This window comes from Azolla caroliniana, unplaced genomic scaffold (assembly GCF_043228905.1).
Source record: "Azolla caroliniana isolate FFs.n. ecotype wild unplaced genomic scaffold, voAzoCaro1.0.p SCAF_15, whole genome shotgun sequence".
Taxonomy (NCBI): Eukaryota; Viridiplantae; Streptophyta; class Polypodiopsida; order Salviniales; family Salviniaceae; genus Azolla; species Azolla caroliniana.
Genome location: NW_028230450.1, coordinates 1928562 through 1950443, shown reverse-complemented (window position 1 = coordinate 1950443; position 21882 = coordinate 1928562). Strand labels below are relative to the sequence as shown.

The following is a 21882-nucleotide window of genomic DNA, read 5'->3' as shown; positions in this document are numbered from 1 at the left end:
TGGTTTAAAGGTTTAAAAGTTTTGAAGTTTTGAAGTTTTGAAGGTTTAAAGGTTTAAAGGTTTATAGGTTTATAGGTTTATAGGTTTGGTTTGGTTTTGATTTATGATAAACCGATTTGGTTTGGTTCTAAATTGTTCATAAACGGTTTGGTTTGGTTTTTAATATAAATAAATGATTTGGTTTGGTTTGGTTTCAAGGCCAAGAATCCGAACTGAACCGAAACCGAACCGCGCCCATTGCTAACTAAGACTACAACTTCCAAGTTGGTTGTGTCTCTCTCACAAAGAGCCATCAACATACAATGTCACAATATAGTGCAATATCCACATTAGATTCACAAAATATATAGAAAATGTACTTTTTGAGCATTTGGGATGTCACAATATAATGCAATAAGCACATTAGATTCACAAAATATAGAATGTACTTTTGAACATTGGGGATGCAACCAAAGGCAAATGTACCATTTTCAAACTTTGGGTTGTAGAAAAGTAATTTGTAAAACCATTTTTTAAGCGAAAAGTTTTGGGGAACCATAACCATTAACGTAATAAGATAAAAGTCAACAAATGAATCATAATATCTAATGAATACAATAACTTTAAACTTATGCTTTTGCGTATCAATGTCGTGTGTCTAAAAGTTGATCGAGGTCACGCTTGAGCAACCATCAATCAATGCAAAGGAAGGTCCATGCTTACCGAGGGAAAAGGAAAGGCTACTTGACGTAGAAGTGTAATATATATTGTCATTGAACACAAGCATACAACTAGTCCAATAAAAGAAGGAGCGTATAGTGCCCGAGATTTGAATTCAAAGCCAAGATCAATTGCATTCGAAAGATGCCAAAGGCAGGAGGTATCATGGATATACTACCCGAGATTTGAATTCCGAACCAGGATCAATCGCATTCGAAAGATGCTTGAGGCAGGAGGAGGTGCCAGGGATCCGAGTGATTGCAAGAACTTGGGGAATGGCCGCCCGGCCATTTGCCAGGAGGAGATTATTTCCGTTTCCACACACAGGAAGGAGTGGAATGGCCTCGTCCGGACCGGCTCCTCCAAAAGAAGGGTCAATTTGGTCGGCATGTGAGAGGAAACATGGTAAAAAAAGGTTGTATGTATTGACATGGGGAATGATACTCTTGGAACAGGGGAGAATATTCCCCTTCCCCTTCCCCTGCCCCTGCCCCCTCCTATTCCATGGGTTGGTTTTGTGCTTGTGGCAAAATTATGGTGATGGACCCCACCCATTCACAAGGAAGGCTTGACGCGAGAGTTTTGGGGTTCCATGCTTTTTCTGGTCTCTCCCTTTCTCTGTTTCTGCATCTTCCAACAGAGAAGACAGAGAGAGGGAAGTCAGAAAATAATGAACATGGATCAGTAGATAAAGTTTATTCAGGTGTGTGTGTTTGTGTTTGAGAGAGGTATGAATCTCTATGAATTATATCAATAGTCATTACTGTGAAAAAAAACTCATAAAAAAACTGACTATTTTTTCAAGCAGGACATGGATATATATATATATATATCTGTTGAACTTTCTATATATGTATGTATGTATGTATGTATGTATGAGAGCGAGAGAGAGAGATTAATCTCCGCGATTGAAAATTTGGGTATAGACTGTATGTATGCATGTATGTATGTATGAATGTATGTAGAAGAGAGAGATTAATCTCCACGATTGGGGATTTGGGTATAGACTGTATGTATGCTTGTATTTGTATGCTTGTATTTATGTATTTTACTAATATATGTACAGGAGAGGGATTAATCTCCACGATTGGGAATTTGGGTATAGGCTGTATGTATGCTTGTATTTATGTATTTTACTAATGTATGTACAAGAGAGGGATTAATCTCCACGATTGAGGATTTGGGTATAGGCTGTATGTATGCTTGTATTTATGTATTTTACTAATGTATGTACAAGAGAGGGATTAATCTCCACGATTGGGGATTTGGGTATAGGCTGTATGTATGCTTGTATTTATGTATGTACGAATGTATGTATGTGCAATAGAGAGAGGTTAATCTCCGCGATTGGGGATTTGGGGATTTGGGGATTTGGGGAATGTACGTGTGTATTTATGTATGTATATGTATGTATATGTATGTATATGTATGTATGTATGTATGTATGTATGTATGAGAGAAAGAGAAAGAGATTAGTCTCCATGAATCAGGACATGGGAATCCCCTCTTGTGTATATGTATTGTGCATGCATTAGAAAGATTTTGCAAGTAGCACATGGATTCATGCTTATGGTGTGCATACAGGTGTATGTAAGGAGGGAGAGAAGAGACAGTGAGTGAGAGACGGATTTATTGTTGTTTCTTTCAGAAGTCTGGTAGAATAACAGTGTGACTATGAGAGGGGTCGCGTTCTGGCTGAGTGCCGTGTGCATTTGCTTAGCATACCTATGTTGCGGTGGTCATCGAACAAGGCGAAACACACGCTCCCGGAGGAATGGTGGACTATATTAAATGTTAAATCCAGGTCAATAATCACATAGTAGGATCATTCTTTTTGTGCTCCCTTGCTAATGGTGTTGTAATGTGATCATGTCTTAAGGCTCTTCTTGTTTTTTCTTATATGAGTTCCTTTAGTTGTTAATTTGCGCACTAGAAATAGATCCATCAAGGAGAGAGTTAGGCTATCTAATTTTGCTTAAGGCCCTTTTTGCTTTTCTTATATGATTGCCTTTTGTTGTTAGTTTGCACTAGAAATTGATCCATCAAGGAGAGAGTTAGGCTATCTATTTTTGCTCAAGGCCATTCTTCGTTTTCTTATTTGATTTCCTTTTGTTGTTAGTTTACACACATCAACTTGCTCTATTTTCTCTTCTCTCTCTCAGATAATGTATGGTGTTCGATGTCTCAGTGAGTAATATGATATAGTCAGGTAGAAAGTGAAAGGAAAGGAGGTTCAATGGAACAATTCTGGGCATACAACACTCTACAATTGATCTTGGAGGAATGAAGATTTTTTTTGTAAATATTCAGTTGTACATATGATGGTGGCAACTATAATCTGTTTTAGTTGATGATATCACTTGGTAGAACGATGGCTTGTATTGTCATTGTTTATAAAACCTTGTATGATTGTTAATAGTATGTTATTAGTTTTTCAGGTTTTGAACATGGCAAGCTGGTGATTACATCAGAGAGTTATCTTAAAAAAATGTAGAGGTCTTGGGGTGTCTACAGATGCATCTGTCCTTGTAATGTAGGTTTTAGGATACAAGAGGCACTTCCTGCATTTTCGAGGAAGTTTTTGTGAATGGAATGAAATAGTGAAAACGAAATACAATTTTAATGGGAGAGATTAATCGTGAAAAACTGGAACGAAATCATGAAAATGAAATACAAGTTTCATGGTACTTACTGCATTTTCCAGGAAGCTTTGTGAATGGAATGAAATAGTGAAATGAAATACAAGTTTCATGGGAGAGATCAATAGTGAACAAATGTGGAGGTATCGGGGTGTCTACAGATGTATCTGTCCTTGTAATGTAGGCTCTAGGATACAAGAGGCACTTACTGCTTTTTCCAGGAAGTTCTGTGAATGGAATGAAATAGTGAAAATGAAATACAAGTTATACACTAAACAATGTAAATACTTGAAATCAACAAATTAATATTTTTCCAGCCAAAAGCTAATCATGAATCCTATAACCAGCTAGCATTTGCAAGGAGTCACTGCCCCCCCTGAACAATTGCTTGTCTACAGATGCATCTGTCCTTGTAATGTAGGCTCTAGGATACAAGAGGCACTTACTGCTTTTTCCAGGAAGTTCTGTGAATGAAATGAAATAGTAAAAATGAAATACAAGTTATACACTAAACAATGTAAATACTTGAAATCAACAAATTAATATTTTTCCAGCCAAAAGCTAATCATGAATCCTATAACCAGCTAGCATTTGCAAGGAGTCACTTCCCCCCCTGAACAATTGCTCGTGAAACAATAGCACCAATATCTGGTTTCTGTTTACTTACAAATTAATCATAAAACCGATAATAAAATAATGTGTTGAGTAATGCTTTGTAAACTGTCAAAATTTTAATTATCAAGCTAATGCTCGGCCTTTTAATCATAAATCCTGGGAGAAGGCAGTTTTAGTCATCAAACAAATGCTCAATCACTATGAACAACAATGGCAAAGACAACTTCATGCAAAAATGATCTTAACCACCAGAAGGCACCACCTCAAACCACTCTACAAGCGACCATTCATATGGGTGTGTAATAATGGTAAGTAACTGATGAAGGATGAGGCCCTCCCATATGAGACAGTACTAGGGGCAATAGTAGACCCAATATTCACAAAAGGTGTGAAGTATGCAATACAAAGGATTGTTCTCAGGAATTTCTGAAAATTATGTATGGAAAATTTGACACAAACAGAAGTTATTTGCTTTAACGAGAGGAGACTAAAAATAAATCTACCAACCATTATACAATATTGGGGTTTGGTGCAAGCAATGATCCAAAGACAATAAGTAATCAATATTACCAAGAGACTTTCGGTTCAAATGTCTCTAGTGTTTGGACTATGTAAGTCCCATGAAAAGGGTGCATAAATTAAAACCTCACATGGTAGAAATAAAAACCATTTCCAATCTTAAAATTGGAACATGCATTAGAATGAATTATCTAAGTTGGAACGGGAGTATGAGGTGGGAAATGGCCGATGCAATCCATCAGGTAAATGCAGGTATAAAAAAGTTAATTTCTCAACATTCCATTGGTCGTTATCATAGGTTCAATAAAATCATACAAAATTTTATAAAGCCTCTTGAGTGATCATAGCTTTACAAACAAAGTGATTATACCATTCAATCCTCCGCTATGCAATGAAAATTGCAAACAGCCTTCAGTTTGTTTAGTACACAAGGCACAGCATATACTTCTTCTCACAAATCCCTGAGCAGCAAGAGAACATGTCCCCAAATCTCGCATCCATTCGGTAGGAGTGAAGGAAAGATAACTGAAATGTATTAAAAAATTCTCTCAAGATATGACAATTTGGAGCTAAAATGAAAGCCAATTGACATTCCATATGACAGGAAATTATCTTTTGCACCTTTCAGCTATTAAAAACACATTCCACTTTGTTTGATTCCCTCCCTTTGTGTCATTTGCCTACTATCAGCCTTCTAAAAGAAGCTAAGATCATCCTCATCAAAGCTGGTTTTATCATTCCAGCTCTTTGAAGCACCTGCACTTTTGGTCTTTTTATCCAAGGCATCCAGTTGTGACATTACCCAACTTGGGCTGGAATAAGATTCAATCCACAGTGCTTCACCGGTTTGTTTATGCTTGAAATCAGGACCTTTTGGATTTTTCTGCGTGCAGAAAGTTTGAACATATAAATAAAAACAAATGGCTGTATTTGAATAGACATTCATATATGGAAATCATACGTTGTGTAATATGCATGAAACTCTATGGTAATGTCCCTCACAGCTAGTTTCCTTTATAAGAAGACAGTGTAAAACTAAAATAGAGAACACTCGATGAAACCCACACTCAAACTAGAGGATGTCAGGCAAAATGGGGTTGTATTAATACTGTAGCAAAAATACAACAATGGTAATAATCTGGGTGACTCGTATAAATAAGGTGAGAAACTTGATTGAAAGGTGAAGCTTCATCTTTATTGCTAAATAGTGGGTGAAGAAACTCATGTAGTAAAACGACCTGCAATGATCAAATTATAATGCATAGAAGTGTTGGGACATACCTGGAGATATAGAGATAAGGGTATTAGCAAAGTCCATATTAATGGGACTCTATAAAATATCTAAGTTCAGTACTATTGGGCACAAATAAATCTAGGATGCTTTGCATACATAACACCACAATGAGCTAGAAGGGCCATAGGTCTTATTCAAACGAACTCACATGGACTACGCATTGAGACAAGATGATGGACATGACTGGATGTAAAGAGAAAGAATGGCAATCTATTCAACGAAAGCCCATATCAGACATAACTTTTCTGGGATGCGTCAAAGCTATCCAACAAGTTTAATAAAAGAATAATCCATATGTTTGGATTGGGAACATGTCTAGCACAAATAACAGAGTATAGAAACAAGCTAACCTAAATAGAGTGTCCTCTTGTATAAGAGCGAAGATAGCTGGCTTTAATTGTTTTGTACTGTTGGGTCCCATGGCACCTCGTCCTAATCATTACCCTTCTCTCTAATATGTAATCCTCACATGCAGGTATCATCTTCAATAAGATGGCTAAAATTATGTACTGTTGGGTCCCATGACACCTCTTGTCCTCATCACACTACCCTTCTCTCTAATATGTAATCTTCACATGCAGGTATTATCTTCAATAAGATGGCTAAAAATAATGTAAAACCTAAAAAGGACAAAGCATATACAACTTCCTGGCATTGTATGGAAATCAGGATAAAACATACATAATGAAGATGCCCAGCAATCAATAGAGACTTTTCAAGGAGGGGGGCATGTGTTTACAGAATGATTTCAAATCTGGATAATCAACTTTCAAATATGAAACTTTTCGATAAGAATATTATCACTTTTCACTAATTAATTCACACCATATATGGCACATCTTAAATGAGCAATGGGCATGCATTGCGGATCTGGACCCAAAGTATGATAGTGCACTAAATTGGTAACCCCATTCCCATGTGCAATTTTTCTCAGCTATATATAATAACATAAATTATCTTGATTGGTGATAATCTCAACACTAAACACAGTCATGTTAATTGGTCCGTGCCAAGAGGTTGACGAAGATAAATGAAGGTTTTGACAATGGAATTACAAAGCCATTTGGTTCCATCCTTATGGCATTCATGATCCTCTGGATTCGTTTCTCCTCATAGTTCCCTCAGAATCCCTCAGAATGGCTTTCATAGAGCTGACCAACAATATTTATAGAGGCATGCTGCTGAGAGCTTCTCTGGAGAAACACATCACTAACACGAGGGCAAACCTGGATTTAAGCTTACAGACTTATAACAAGGGTGATATAAAACAGTTCTAGTTATTGTATCAAGTAACGTACTCTTTCCTGTCTATGAGAAAGAGAAGATAGATATTTATGGCTATAAGAACTACCTGGAGGCTATGCCTATCCCATTCAGCTCATATGATAAAGTCAGTCGAGAGATGTATGGAGATCAGACGTCTGTGGAGCCTCTACCTATGACAATGAGATCCAGGACTATTGCATCTAGTACATTTGTAGATGTTACAAAGTCGACAACAAACACACACAATCAACTTTCTAAGTTCTGATCATGATGACCCACCATCATTTACCATCTCATGCATCTTAAATGCCATTCATGCTACAATATAGCAGTAAATCAACCAATATATGGGCTCTCTTCGTCCAACTCTTGTAAGCTGTATCACCCCTTTATATACTTCATGGAACTTGCACGAGTCAAATGCACGTGCACAATGGACAATGAGTACATTTTTGTAATGACTTTGGAGGAGATACCAACCTTAGAATATCTATTGTCCCACCAATCAGATGGATTGGCAAAGAAAGCTTGCCACAACTTTTCTGGCTCATTAGCACCAGGAGATCCCTTTTTTGTAAAGGCCACTTCCAATCCATCATCTGTTGAACAGGCATACAAATTTGACACATGGTCAGAACAAGAACAGAAAATTGAAGGTCACAAACTTCATATATTTCAACAAAATACAATAAGGCACTTTACTATTGCAATTTATATTGTATTACTAAACCTCCCTCGTCACCAAACTTCAAGTACATCTGCGGTCAGCCAGTGACCCATGGTATATTCAAATACTATATTACATAAAAAAGTGATCCAAAAACAATATCCCAAGGTATCCCTGAAATAAATACTTAACTACAGAGAATGAAACAAAACTATAGTTGAGAGTTCTGGACAGTGCAGCAGTAAGAATTTGCTTTCAAACATACAGTTTTAGCTCACTGAGTCACTAGATATTCCTTTTCTGAAATAGAAATGATAGATAAAATGCATTGCAATGTCCTTTGGCCGTATGCTCATTTAGGCTGGCTTCGGGTGTAATATATAAACGTCATCATTATTGTCATTATCAATTCTCTCAATGTGGTGGATTTTGTTCTCTTTGAAACACATTGATGCACCTTTTTCTTCTTGTCTTCTTTCAAAAACGTTGAAACCTTCATTCTTTTCAAGATGAACCTTAAGGCAATATGAATAGAGATGCCAATATTACTGTTTTCCATTTCAAAAGAAACATGACTCAATTTTTTAATATGAAACCACCTTGAGTAAAACAAGTTAAAATTATTCACAAATGCATACACACCTTGTCGTTCAATATTGAAGTCCTCAAGTCGATCTTTAACCCATGTTGGAGTGTATTTGCTATCAATCCATAGTGCAGTATTATCAATCTTATGCTTAAAATCAGGAGCTTTAGGATTTCTCTGGGACACGAACCAAAACCAAACGAATTTCTTATAATGAATTCCATAAAAAACAAAATATCTCTACAGAAACCAAGAAAAATATATGAAGTTTGTGGACACCAAAATCTCTCCTACTTTGTGTACAAATTTCCTTAATTTTCTGAAACCCAGAAAATACTAGGATTAAAGCAAAAACGTAGAAAACAGAACTAACTTTATCTACTCTGTTATCCCAATAATTCTTTGGATTCTCAAAGTAATCCTCCCACTGTTCACTAATGTTCAGCTTCTGGCCTCCTGCAAATTCAGTCAAGATTCAGACTATAGTTGATAATAAAAAGATACTGAACTTGAATGCAGAATCTCAAGGCACTACCTTTCTCATTGCGATAGTCATCGCCAACAAATTTCAAATCTCTGGCTACTACCTGTATAGCACAAATCTGCTTTCATAACATATACTCACAAAAAAATACAAATTTCAATGGATCCAGATTCAAAAGAAAAAAAAAATTACATCAAAATATTATAAAAATAAGATTTTAAAGAGCAATAACCACAAAGACGAAAATAAATGACGCATAAATGCATTATAGTCAAGCTTTAAAATCATCATCTTGGAAAGATGAACTCCAATTATGTACCTACATACCTTGCACATGGTCTTTTGTTCACCATTGCTGTCCAAGTAACTCTCTATCCATATTGAGCCCGTAATACAAACACGGTCATCTCTCTTTAGGTGTGCTGCAGCAATCTCCGCTAATTCATCCCAAAACTGTACAAAAAAACTGTATGCGTTGTTTTCAAACAAATGGGAAATGGTTAGAGTCAGCATATCAAGCCATCCCCAAGCATTTGCAAAGAAACATATACAACAGTAGACAGCATACACATAGCCAAGCATTACATACAAAAGTCTACAATGAGTAGCATATATGAAGACATCATTCGTTGCACAGAAACATAAACAATGGATCATATATCAAGACAGCATTCATTGAACACAAATATCAACAACCGATTGCATATATCAAGATAGCATTCATTACATATAAACATCTACAATGCATGGCAAATATCAAAACATTATTCATTATTAGCAAAGAACTACAACAAATTGAATGAATCAAGAATTCCTTCATAATTAGTAATTACCAAAGATATCCAATGAACAGCACATATCAAGACATCACTGCACACAAAAATTGCCAGTAAATAGCCTATAAAGATAACATTTCACACAGATACCTTCATTGAATAGCATGTATCGAGACATCATTGCAAAACAGACATCGACAAAGAATAGCATATATCAAGATGCCCACACATAAAACAATCAAATATCTAAATGAATATCATATACATCAATACACTATTGCATGATGAATAGCATAAGTCAAAGACATCCACAATTGTATAGGGTTAAAGAAGAACTGTAACTTACACACTGTCATCTTTGGAAGCAGAAATGCCAGAGCGCTTGACCTTAATAATGCAATGAGCCATGACTTTTCCAGAGTCAAGGTACTTGATCACCACATTATTACCAAGAGTACCGATGAGAGACACTGAGTTGGAGAGATCTTTCTGCCACTCGATGACTTCTGGTTTCGGGAAACCTACGCTTATTCCATGTAATGAGCAGGAGACGGCTGGGCTTTTGCCGTTGGCAGCGCTGCTGAACGATTGGAACGAGTGGTGACGGTGAAGCTTCGGCGAGGAAGGAGCGGAGGCAAGGGAATGGAACCTTGGTTGGGAAGGAAGGATCCCTGTTTTCGTCACAATGGAGAAGGGAGAGGGGGCAGGAGAAGAGTGGCAAGGACAGTGAGGGGAGGCATAGGACGCCATGGCCATGTGCTCTGCTCCTCCTCCTCCTGCTCCTGCTCCTGCTCCTCTGTTTTTCTCTTCTCTCACAACTTCATGCTGCAAACACTTCGGGGAAATGTCTTGTACAAGAAATAGGCCTCTTGTTTTCAGTTATTACAAAAATAGGACCCTCTCTCCTCCACATTCACCCAACAAAACCATCACCATGATCATTGATGACCTTCCGATGTTGGGTTTAGGGTTTAGAGTTTAGTGTTTAGGGTTTAGGGTTTAGGGTTTAGGGTTTGGAATCACCACACCAGTATCTGATACATTTGCATGTGACACATTTCAGTCACCAATACGTGATCTATGGTGGTATTTGATATGCCTCGTGGACTCGACAATTTGCTTGGCTTTCGCCATGGAGATAATACCCACAAAATGCATCATCTCGAATGATGTTACTCAACAGTGTTGCAACAGACAGAGAAGCGCATGGCATCGTGGATCTTGTAAAGAGAAACACGGGGTCCGCAGGTTGATGAGCTAGTTTCTTCTAATCACAACTTCGAATCTCGTCGTGTTTCATTTCCTACTTATGGACGTCTAATAAAATGTTGCAATCATGTCTTTCTCGATTGTTGCAAACACATGCTTGCACAATCAATGGGCAAGGCATGCTATGAGCACACAGATGATCCTTAGGGATTCCATTAGCCTTTTGAGGCATGGATGCATGCTAGACCACACCAACTATCCACAAGAGCTAAGATGCATATAAGGCATATTGTTTGTGGCATTATTTGAGTCTAGTATGAATATCGCAATGTATGGGTTTTCTTTTAGCATTGCATTTTTAAGGTATATGCTCCCTTACTATTGTCAATTCGATGTTATCGATACATTTATTTTATCAAGGCAACTACTCATGGTTGACCTCAAACTAAAATTATAAGGCAACATCAAACGCATTGCTAGAGACTTTGACCAAACCCATGGCTGGAATATTGCAAAGCAGAAGCTTTACTATGGCACCATGTTTGAAATTCAATTGGTACCCAGCAATTGCTATAATAACTTATGGCTTACATCGACAATCCACTATGCTCACATTTTGCTTTAGCACATAATGTATTGTCTAAAAAACTTAACCCGCTGGCTTTATGACATCCAATAAATTTGGTCATGACACAACAATCCAGTTGTCGATTAGAGTTTTTTCCTATGAAATACTCTAAACATTAAGCCCTTCCCACATCAAGGGTATGATTTTTCTCCTTTTATCTTTAACCTCACAGCAAGCCACTAACGTTGAGATTATTCTTGCACCTGCACTAGCATCCATACTTGGAGCTTATGGTAATTGGTTTAGTAGTTTGAGATGTCCACAAGCCTAGACTCCTTGCCTTGTGCCATGAATTCATCCATTATGTGAGTCTTGAAGGGAACCACACCAAGTCCTATGATGCTACTCTCATTTCGATCCGAACTATACCAATGCTCTAGTCACAAACTCTTCAAATAGAGACGAAGTGTGTTAACTAGTGATTAAGAAGGGCACCTTCATATACAATCCTCGTTACTTTGTGAATAGATTGTCACAAATGCCACAGGTCTGGAGTTGAGGTTGTTACCTATGGCTAGTAGGGAGGACTCAAACCATTATGCCAACCTCAATCCTGCGCAAATTTTTCTTTCAAGCTTGTTGACAATACATTAGTTGCTGATTGTTGCTGATGGAACAGGTTCGGAGTTGAGCTCAACTCCTATGGCTAATAGGCAGGATTCAAACCATTAAGCCAGCCTCACTAATCCTTGACAGATTTGTCTATCAAGCTTGTTGACACATTTTTCCTGTCCTTGGTTTCAGCAAGTTTTTTTGTTCCATTGGATATCATAATCATGAGATGTAACTTAGTTTTGTTCTTGCTTCTTGTTTTGCTCTGTAAGACTTCAAGCTTTAGCTGCATAGAGATTACTCATACTGACATAAGCTGTGCCATCCTTTTCATCAAGCTGTATTGCATTCTCAAAGGCCACCTTACCAAGGTTCAAATCTCCCCATTTTTGGCAAGCACCAAGGACAGTATGCCAAACCGAAAGGTTAGTGCTAAATGGCAATTCTCGGATCAACACCATAGCCTTGCATAATTGGCCAGAGCGGCAAAAAAGATCAACCAAGCAAGCATAGTGTTCTAAGGTTGGAATGATGCTGTAATTCATAATCATAGTTTCAAAGCACATTTGACCTTCATCCAACAGGCCAGAATGACTACACATACTCAGCAAAATAGTGAATATGACCACATCTGGTTCATTACCTTCTCCAATCATTTGAGCAGTAAATTTGATAACATCATCATCCTGTCCGATCTGGGCATAGGCAGCAATTAGCGCAGTCCAAGTCACCATGTTTTTGACAGACAACTTGTCAAATACTGCTTGTGATTCTATGAGCATCCCAAAGTTGCCATACATATCCACTAATGCATTGGCAACAATCATATCTTCTTCCAATCCACCTTTCACAATCTTAGCATGCACCTCTTGGCCTTTGCCCACTGCCCCTATATTACCACAAGATTTCAACATAAAAGCAAAGGTGATTATATCCAAAGAGGACACCTCATGTTGCATCATTTCAAAACATTTCAATACTTCTTCACTGTGCTGATGCTGTACATAGCCAAGAAGAAGTGCATTCCACAAGACAACGTCTCGAACAGGCAATTTATCAAACACTTCTTGTGCCTTTACAAACCACCCACATTTGGCATATCCTGCAATCAAGGCTTTAGATGAATCAATATCCGGAATATGCAAATTATCGAACACTGATTGTGCCTCGTTTAACATGCCACAATTAGCATACATACATATCAAGGAGTTGCCAATGCTAACATCTTTATCAAACAAACCATTTCTCACTATCGAAGAATGTATCTCTTGGCCCCTGTTTACAGCTCTGGCAATGGCACATGCTTTCAAGATGCAGAAGATAGTCACCATATTTGGAGAGATGCCCTCATTTTCCATCTGATCAAAGCAGCTCAGTGCCTCCTCATTATGCCCATGTGCAGTGTAGCCTGTAATTAGAGCGGTCCATGACACTACATTCTTAACAGAAATCTTGTGAAATACTTCTTGTGCTTTTCCAATAAGGCCACACTTCATATACATATCTACCAATGCATTACTGACAACAATGTCATTTATGAGAAACCTATCTTTTTCGATTTCTGCATGTAGATCTTGTCCATTCTGAGATGCTCCTAGGGTTCCGTGAGATTGAAAGACAGAAGCAAGCGTGTCTGCACTTGGATAGTGTCCCTGGAGTCGCATCTGTTCAAAATAGTTCAATGCTTCCTCACAATATCCATGTTGGGAATATCCTGCAATAAGTGCATTCCAAGAGACAGCATCCTGAATAGCCAGCTTTTCAAACACTTTTTGTGCCTTTCTTAGGAGACCATGTTTCACATATAGGTCTACTAATGCATTACCAAGTATTGTATCCTTCTCCAGAAACCCTCCTATAAATATCTTAGAATGTATTTCGTGACCTTTGCTAATTTCTCCGATGCTAGCACAAGCTTTCAAAATACATGCGAAAGCAACAGTATCGGGAGAAACACCCTCACGTTGCATCTGTTCAAAACAGTTCAATGCTTCCTCAGCATGACCCTTTTCAACATTTCCCCCAATTAGTGACGTCCATGAGACAACATCATGAGCTTGAAGTTCCCTAAAAATCTCTTGTGCTTCGTCAAGCAAGCCACACTTTGCATACATGTCTATCAAAGCATGTCCAACAACTATATCTTTCACTGAAATACCTTCTCTCATGATCTGGGCATGTACCTCCTCGCCTTTTTCCCCTGCTCCTACACTACCACAAGCTTTCAGTATACATGCAAAGGTCACTGCATTGGGCATGAGGCCTTTGAGTTGCATCTGATCGAAACAGTTCAGAGCTTGATCACTATGCCCATTTTGAACATATCCTGCAATTAATGTCGTCCACGAGACTATATTCTGCACAGGAAGATCATTGAACACTTCATGGGCTTTTCCAAGAAGGCCACATTTAGCATACATATCTACCAGTGTATTGCCAATAACACTATTCTTTTCTAACCATTGACCTCTTACAATCTCAGCATGAATTTCTCGGCCCTTGTGAGCTCCCTTGATGCTTGCACAAGCATTCAATATGCAAATAAACGTGACATCATTCGGCAAGATACCTTCCCGCTGCATTATTTCAAACCAATACAATGCATCCTTAATATGTCTTTGTTGAGCATATCCTGCGATCAGTGTATTCCATGACACAACATCTGGAGCTGGCAACTTATTAAACACTTGTTGTGCCTTTTCAAGCAATCCACATTTTGCATACATATTGATCAATGCATTACCAACATATATATTCTTTTCAAGAAGACCCCTCTTGACAATATCATTGTGTATCTTATTACCCTTACTTGGATCTTTTTCTTTGGCACAATTCTTTAATAAGGCTACAAGTGTAATGGGTGCCGCCATACTTTCTTGAAGTTTATGGTGTTTTCCACTGTTACTGATTGATCGACTCTAGTTCCTCCTCTTCATCGTATACTTCATAAAGGATTCTCTTCAACTTCTTTTTCATCTTCTTTCTCTGGCATGGAGTTTCATTCGCTATGCACATTATTCCCAGCACAAGTTTGCAAGATTAATGTCACTCTACTTGAGTGGTCACGCCTCAATCACATTGGGAAATTGCTTTCCTAACCTCATTATCTGTGATCTATTGGAACAAAATTTTCTCTCCCAATGTGACCAACTGGAGATAAGATCCAATATAATTGAATTTCCACCCATCCTATTAATATCGGCAAGGAATTTACTCTATATATCGAGACCTTGACCTTCATGGTCCCCCAGGTGTTGCCACTCGTCACAAACTTAGAGTCGTACATGGACCTCAGGTAGACCTAAGCCAATCGTCCCAGAACCCCAACACATGGTAGTCACCTACAGGCTTTCCAACTATTCAGGTGTCTCAAGGTATCGCATTATAGATCACTAAAATTTTCAAGAATCAGGAATCAGTTATTGAGACCTTGACCTTCATGCTCCCTCAGGTGTTGCCACTCATCACAAACTTAGAGTCGTACATGGACCTCAGGTAGACCTAAGCCAATTGTCCCAGAACCCCAACACATGGTAGTCATCTACGGGCTTTCCAACTATTCAGGTGTCTCAATGTATCACATTATAGATCGCTAAAATTTTCAAGAATCAGGAATCAGTTATCGAGTCTCCAAACACACATTGTCCTTTTGTTCTGTACATCATATTTGATCTCTGAGAGAGATAATAAGATGTGGAGGCTTTAGTTGCAACACTTATACTCAAATTCCTCGAGCATCAAGAACTGCTGATCAAGCCTCCTGGAAAAAGAATGACATCAGATGAAAACATCTCCTTTACTGCCATTCTCCATACTTGATCTTTGAGGCCAGTTACAAAATATATCTATTTACCCATCCCACTGATCCATCTAATGATCTCCCAAGCCCTGTTTCTGCAATGTCCTGAATCTAATAAAGAGAGCATCCATCAAAATTTCAAATCACATTCCATCCACCACTCATTTGCAATGGATGTGGCTAACATGTGAAGGAAATCCAGAGTGGTTTGCAAAACAAACAACACAATCCTCCAACTTATTCATTGTTACCACAGACAAAAAGGGGGGAGCATCAGGGTTAAGGTACAGCAATCTCTTGATGATCAAAAGAGAACAGGACAGTAAAATGGAGAAACCTGTTGTAAAGAGACAATTACCTTGGTGGTAAATTCAGGGAGTTGCATGTGCAAGCAAAGGAAGATTGTTGAAATGCTTAGAACTACTGTGAACCCGCCAAAATCTGTGTATCATGTCATAACCAGAGTAGGGACTTAACCAGGGTTAGAACTTAACTATGATTAGAACTTAACTAGGTTTTGTTTATTCTTGGAACTGCCCCCATAAACACATGAATTGTTCATACTACTCAGTTTAGGACTTAACTAAGGTTAGAACTTAGGACTCAAGAGGTTTTCTTTATTCTTGGAACTGCCCCTTGTAAACACCCAAATTGTTTATAACACTTGGGTTAGGAATCAAGAGGTATTTTGTTTATGTTTTATTTTTTTCCAAAATGAAGCTACTTTCCCATTAGTTAGGAAGGATTATTACAGAGAGACTGTACAAGGAGGCTTATACATAGATCAGGGAATCTCCCTCCGATCAGGTTCAAGAAAATGAGACTAGTTACATCGCCTTTTGGACTGACTACTTAATGTAAGTACCTATAGCTAAAAACGGTGCCCTTTAATGATGACTAGTACGAGACACCTCCTGGGGTCGACAACAAAGGGAGGGGGGTAAGTGAGCCGGAAACAGCTAGCGTGGGGGCTGGTAGTTCCACCTCGGGCCACTTCCTCCTTGTGTCACCATAGGCGTGTTCCGCCATTTCTGCCAAAAGCGCAAACGAGCAGTAACCACGTCATTGGAATGGCTACAAACCTCGTCCAATTGCCCTCGTAAGTAGCTGATAAGCGCAAACCATATGTCCATTATCACTTCCTTCGGGGGCCACACTAGATCCTAAAAGACCTTTAGGCAATGCGCTTTCTATACATACCACAGGGTCAAGCCTGCGATTTTGCCTCTCATGCATACGTAGCACCAATTATCCGCATTGAGGGCGTCCGTCCACTTATCAATGGAGTAATCAAGCCATGCCGCAACACTCCATGATGTTGTTCCTTCCAGTTCACATGCCGCAAGGAGGCGAGCCACTCTATCCCATACCTTTTGAGCTTGAGGGCAATCCCACAGACAATGCCTCAGAGTCTCAATAGGTGAATGGCAAAGTGGGCAGCCTAACGGGCCGCCACGTTTACCTAGCCATTCGCCAAGGGGAACCACATTATGACCGATTTGCCACCAAAAAAACTTTATCTTTTCCGGCATGTGGAGACACTAGAGACTCTTCCAAAAGGTAATGAGCACCTCGTCAGGGATGCCCAATGTACGCTAGTCATTGCGTAAGGGGGTGTCTAGCTGCAATATTCTCCGAACTGCCCCTATAAATTGTAGTGCATTGCATTATTTCTTGTTATGAGCCTTCACACAACCTTACATGGAGTCTGTATGTATGTGTAGATGTTGACCCCATTAGTTCATGGACGGATGCCTCCCCCTGATACAGAAATATAATAAACCTTTCTATATCCATCCATCATTTCCTTTCGTCTCTTATAGTATTGTTTCGGAGACTTTTCTCCTTTTAGCTCGACCTTGCATAACTAATAGAGCATGGACACCCTCCTAACTAAACCAAAATTGCTAACATTTTTAAGATTCAAAGGATATTTTCTCATAATATGACTTTTTGTGACCCTTGGGTTTTTTTGTAGGCTTCTTACCTTTGGAGCTGAGAAATCCATTTTACTTGAGTAAAATAAAATTTCACAATTCAGTTAGCATTGATGGAAAGTCTTTGATCTATTAGTCATGTCTATAATTTGAAATTGAGAGTTTCGTAGCCTTTGAGTCTTCCAATTTGATGTTCTATCATGCATCCCGAGATTTAAGAGGTTCTATTAGAATTTTATGGGTGTAATTTATATTTCGTGAATTAGAACTTGATACTAAAACAAAATATTTACAACAACGTGTTATGATACTAGATTCCATGCATATGTATTTATATTGGATTGCAAAACTTGTCCTTGTAAATTAAATCATACAAAGGCTCACTATGGGCTAGCTAAGTTCGCTTTCTAGAATATATTGATTTTGTGAATTAGAACTTGATACTAAAACAAAATATTTACAACAAAGTATTATGATACTAGATTCCATGCATATGTATTTATATTGGATTGTGAAACTTGTGCTTGAAAATTAAATCATACAAAGGCTCACTATGGGCTAGCTATGGGCTAGCTAAGTCCAGTTTCTAGAATATGGTGATTTTATATTTTAGAACTTAATACTAAAACAAAATATTTACAACAAAGTATTATGGTACTAGATTCCATGCATATGTATTTATACTGGATTGCGAAACTTCTACTTCTAAAGTAAATCGTACAAAGGCTCACTATGGGCTAGCTAAGTCCACCTTCTAGAATATATTGATTTCACAAATTCAAAGAACGTGCTCAATTGATGTACTCTCATGTCAAATGTTGATTCATGAGTTTATATTTTATCATTTAGCCTAAACTACTCGCAAATACATTAAGTTGAAATAGATTCTTTGGCGTGCTTGAAACTTGTCTTTGTAGCCTTTTTTATCGATATAAATACAAAAAATATATGAGAAATAAAGAATAGTGTACTTTATTGCTATGGAAAAAGACATGGTGGTCAAATATAAACACTTTAAAGCGTTTGGTTCAAAGTGGAATCGTTATTCTTTCTAGACTTGTATTGTGTTATTAGAGACTCAGAGAGTTCACTTGATCTCTCACTATAAAGGAGAAGAAATGGATGGTAATTTGTAGAACTAACAAGCAACAAAGGCTCTACTAATACCATCCTTGAGAAGTCTTCACAATTTTGAGGAGCTCCACGTTGTCACATTCCAATACTACCCTTGAGAAATCTTTACAATCTCGAGGGGCTTGAAGTTGTCGCGTTTGAAATTGCAACTAGTAATCTCTCCTTCTTGCCCCCCTCCCCCATTCTCCCTCTATATTTGTTTTCTTTAACCGTTGGAGATATTATGATCGACATGTTTCTTGTTCTCTCAGTGACTGCACATTTCGAGACCTCCATCAATTCTCCAATCTCCTCCAAATCATTGGCTTTGCTAGGGAAAGGTAATCCCAATTAGGATAAAATGATTTTTTATTTCCTATCCTTTATCCTTGTTGCAATTGGATTAATTTCATACATGTGTGTTATCAGGTGTGTACGGCACAGAGATCCATTTCCTCGAAATCAAGTTCTATGACATTGCCCTCTATGTAGAGACGAAGACACTAAAGAGCCATCTCCATGGTTGGAAGGGAAAGCATCAGGGTGCCCTCCTTGCTGAAGACAGTGGATTTTTCAAGGACGTTTGCAATGGTATTTTTTACAATTAAGAGAGAAGTTTTGTGTAAGGAGTCGTTTCTAGATCAAGTCACAAGCATCCTAAGAACTAACTTAGATCCTTAACGTATTCGTAAAATAGGTCGACTTATTACAAGGTTACCCAATTTGTTTAGCCATCTAGACCCCATAACTTTACAATGTTAGGGATCTCCAGTTTAGCTCACTTGAACCAACCTCACGACTTGGCACCACTTTACAAATCCCCATGTTGTTAACCTTGTCCACTTTGCACATATGGAGCACTATGCTTGGGTCAAATCCTGAACAACCTTGAACCTAGCATGAAAGCATACACATATGAATTTGTAGTCGAGAATTTAACGTCTTTATGATATTATTAGGGGGAAATTTTCTAAAGAGATTGCCCAAACATCAAACTCATTTAGAATTGTCTTAAACAACAATAGCAAGGAGACTATTAAGAGAAATCAGATATTGATATTTGTGAATGACATGAAATCGCAGCACCTGTGGAAAAATTGGTAAAGTTCGTGATATTTAAGGAGGTGAAGGGGAGCCAATTTGCGTTGCCACTGCAAATTGGTGTAAGGGATAGGCTGGCAAATTTGGATCAATATGAGGATGAAGAGGAGGAGGCATTAGATGAGTTGGTGGAGTACTTTCAACGCAAGAGGCCTTGGCTAGTCCAAGACACAACCATCTACTTCCATTGGACAACGTCACCACAAAAGGCACTAAATGTATGTGATATATAGTTGTAATAGGAAGACATTCTCAAGCTCATTTTACTTTATGCATAAATAATTGTTTCTTGTTTTTGTACTTCATCAAGTTGTAAAAAAACATTAGTAGTGATGAAATATTGAATCGTTTTTATTGATTATATGTTTGATTGCTAAATGGTGCAGGTGACAGTGCTCGAACCTAACATTAAGCATGACACAATCGAGAAGTGTGATTTCACTTTGAAAAATGAGAAAGTGGCTCATCAAGTTCTTGATTGGATCATTGGTGAGAGATCTTTTTCTCCTTCCCTTCTCGAGTCAATTGCCACAAACGCTAGCCAACACCTCGCCTAATTTGAATCTCTTCAATAATATATATTCCATTTTCATCATGTAGTCCATTACAATGTTCTAGATGATAATGACATGAATTCTTACATGACTACTTTTGCACGTTTGTAATTTACTCCAAGTCTACCTTGGTTTCAATCCTAAAAAAAGACAAGAGTTTAATAAATCTTAGAAAAATCGCAAAAGATTGTATTGGTTTCAATTATTAGAGGTATCCTTTTTTGCATCACCATCTCTTGTAGTTCAAACAAAAATGATGAGTGAAAAGATAATCAAGATTAAAGATACCTATTGAAACTAAATTAAGTGGAGGAATCTAGAAACAATATGCCATGTCTATTTAGGACATCATATATTAAGCTTCATCGGGTTTTTAATAATAAATATAATTTAACTATGGTACTCGACTCTTGCATATCTCCCACTCAAACAATCTTCAAGTCTTATGAAATAAACAAAGTGAGAGAAAAGGCCTTATTAATTGCTCATCTCAACATTGATGGGTAGGAACATATAGATCATGACAATATGCCATAATTTATTTGGTGATGGAAACAATCCAAAATGAATATGGCAACAATGAACATACGAAAATCGCATGGAGACAAATGAAAACTTGATGACGACGTGACTAAGAAGCAATTGTATCGTATGAGCTCGAAAACTTAAATTCTAAGTGCAATAGGCATCAAAGATTCTTTGATCATCATTTCTTGTTCTTTAATCATGAACCATCATGACACACTCCTTGCTAGTATAACCATGATTATTGTCGCCTTTTCTTTGAACTAGACCTGTGAGTGGTGCATAATAAAGGTGAATGATTCTTATATATGATGATGATGATGATGATTGATTTTTTATTGATATAGATATTTATGTTGGATGATGTAAGCTAGATCCTAATGTAAGCATGAGATAAGGAAATATATTATTAGAAAATAGAGGGGAGAGAGAGAAAGAAGGGTGTCGATCCACCCAACCACCCTAAGCAAAGGGATCCAGACGGATGAGCCTCGACTGACATCCCATACCACCGTCGTGGCATCGAGTTGTACCTGGTACTGGCGCGCTTGCTTACAAGAGTTTGATCACCACTTGAGCAGAGTCTTGACGTAGTCGAATGATGTGTCAACTGAGGGTAGCTAGGCCTCATATTTATTGCCAGACCTAAGGTCCCCAAGCAAGTTCGCACTTGGCCTTAATGGGTAATCCTTCCCTTCTTTACACTCTCGTTTAACCCTCACACTTTATTCACGTGTATAGAATACTACCGTACAATCTTAGCACGAGATATTATATAGTCATGCTCGTAACATAATCCCCCTCTATAAAACATTGCACTCTTGAAAAGTTAGGGAAGTTAGTTTTAAGAGTATTTTCTCGTTCTCATGTAGCATCTTGTATAAACTTATCCATCCATTTAATTTTAAATTCTCGGATT

The 21882-nt window shown here is 38.0% G+C and overlaps 3 protein-coding genes and 1 long non-coding RNA gene across 8 annotated transcripts; 2 read left to right on the top strand and 2 right to left on the bottom strand.

Annotated features, from left to right (window-relative positions):
• Window positions 1-1231: 1231 nt before the first annotated feature.
• On the top strand, window positions 1232-3169 carry LOC147854320 (uncharacterized). 3 transcript variants are annotated; one of them, XR_015531041.1, is made up of 3 exons: window positions 1232-1402; window positions 2284-2503; window positions 3138-3169. It is a non-coding gene; the product is annotated as an uncharacterized LOC147854320 (long non-coding RNA). The 3 variants fall into 3 exon arrangements; XR_015531040.1 differs by having other exon boundaries at window positions 2862-3141; XR_015531042.1 differs by having other exon boundaries at window positions 1241-1402; window positions 2348-2492; window positions 2862-3141.
• Window positions 3170-4727: 1558 nt separating this feature from the next.
• On the bottom strand, window positions 4728-10341 carry LOC147854319 (protein OSB2, chloroplastic-like). 3 transcript variants are annotated; one of them, XR_015531061.1, is made up of 8 exons: window positions 9892-10339; window positions 9097-9235; window positions 8821-8872; window positions 8659-8741; window positions 8342-8462; window positions 7513-7631; window positions 5094-5355; window positions 4728-4997 (listed from the first exon to the last, which is right to left on the bottom strand). XR_015531061.1 is itself a non-coding variant. In XM_087331589.1 (7 exons), the coding sequence occupies exons 1-7, from the start codon at window positions 10299-10301 to the stop codon at window positions 5167-5169; spliced, it is 1113 nt and encodes a 370-aa protein (XP_087187715.1). In that variant the 5' UTR covers window positions 10302-10339; the 3' UTR covers window positions 4728-5166. The 3 variants fall into 3 exon arrangements, 2 of the variants coding, with proteins under 2 accessions (XP_087187715.1, XP_087187716.1); XM_087331589.1 differs by having other exon boundaries at window positions 4728-5355; XM_087331590.1 differs by lacking the exons at window positions 4728-4997; window positions 5094-5355 and adding an exon at window positions 7146-7202 and having other exon boundaries at window positions 9892-10341.
• Window positions 10342-11177: 836 nt separating this feature from the next.
• LOC147854318 (pentatricopeptide repeat-containing protein At4g13650-like) lies at window positions 11178-15814 on the bottom strand. Its single transcript, XM_087331729.1, has one exon. The coding sequence runs from the start codon at window positions 14802-14804 to the stop codon at window positions 12210-12212; it is 2595 nt and encodes an 864-aa protein (XP_087187855.1). The 5' UTR covers window positions 14805-15814; the 3' UTR covers window positions 11178-12209.
• Window positions 15815-19036: 3222 nt separating this feature from the next.
• LOC147854317 (chalcone isomerase-like protein 2) lies at window positions 19037-20532 on the top strand. The gene is made up of 4 exons (XM_087331528.1): window positions 19037-19124; window positions 19213-19374; window positions 19867-20102; window positions 20271-20532. The coding sequence occupies exons 1-4, from the start codon at window positions 19037-19039 to the stop codon at window positions 20439-20441; spliced, it is 657 nt and encodes a 218-aa protein (XP_087187654.1). The 3' UTR covers window positions 20442-20532.
• Window positions 20533-21882: the final 1350 nt, after the last annotated feature.

Excerpts from the sequence above, each read along its gene's own strand:
- LOC147854319 (XM_087331589.1), bottom strand. The coding sequence starts at position 10,301 with ATGGCCATGGCGTCCTATGCCTCCCCTCACTGTCCTTGCCACTCTTCT. Across the intron at positions 9,236-9,891 it reads GCTTCCAAAGATGACAGTGT|TTTTTTTGTACAGTTTTGGG; the intron begins GTAAGTTACAGT and ends CAACGCATACAG. Across the intron at positions 8,742-8,820 it reads TGACTATCGCAATGAGAAAG|GAGGCCAGAAGCTGAACATT; the intron begins GTAGTGCCTTGA and ends CTGAATTTGCAG.
- LOC147854318 (XM_087331729.1), bottom strand. The coding sequence starts at position 14,804 with ATGGCGGCACCCATTACACTTGTAGCCTTATTAAAGAATTGTGCCAAA.
- LOC147854317 (XM_087331528.1), top strand. The coding sequence starts at position 19,037 with ATGTTTCTTGTTCTCTCAGTGACTGCACATTTCGAGACCTCCATCAAT. Across the intron at positions 19,125-19,212 it reads ATTGGCTTTGCTAGGGAAAG|GTGTGTACGGCACAGAGATC; the intron begins GTAATCCCAATT and ends GTGTGTTATCAG. Across the intron at positions 19,375-19,866 it reads TTTCAAGGACGTTTGCAATG|CACCTGTGGAAAAATTGGTA; the intron begins GTATTTTTTACA and ends ATGAAATCGCAG.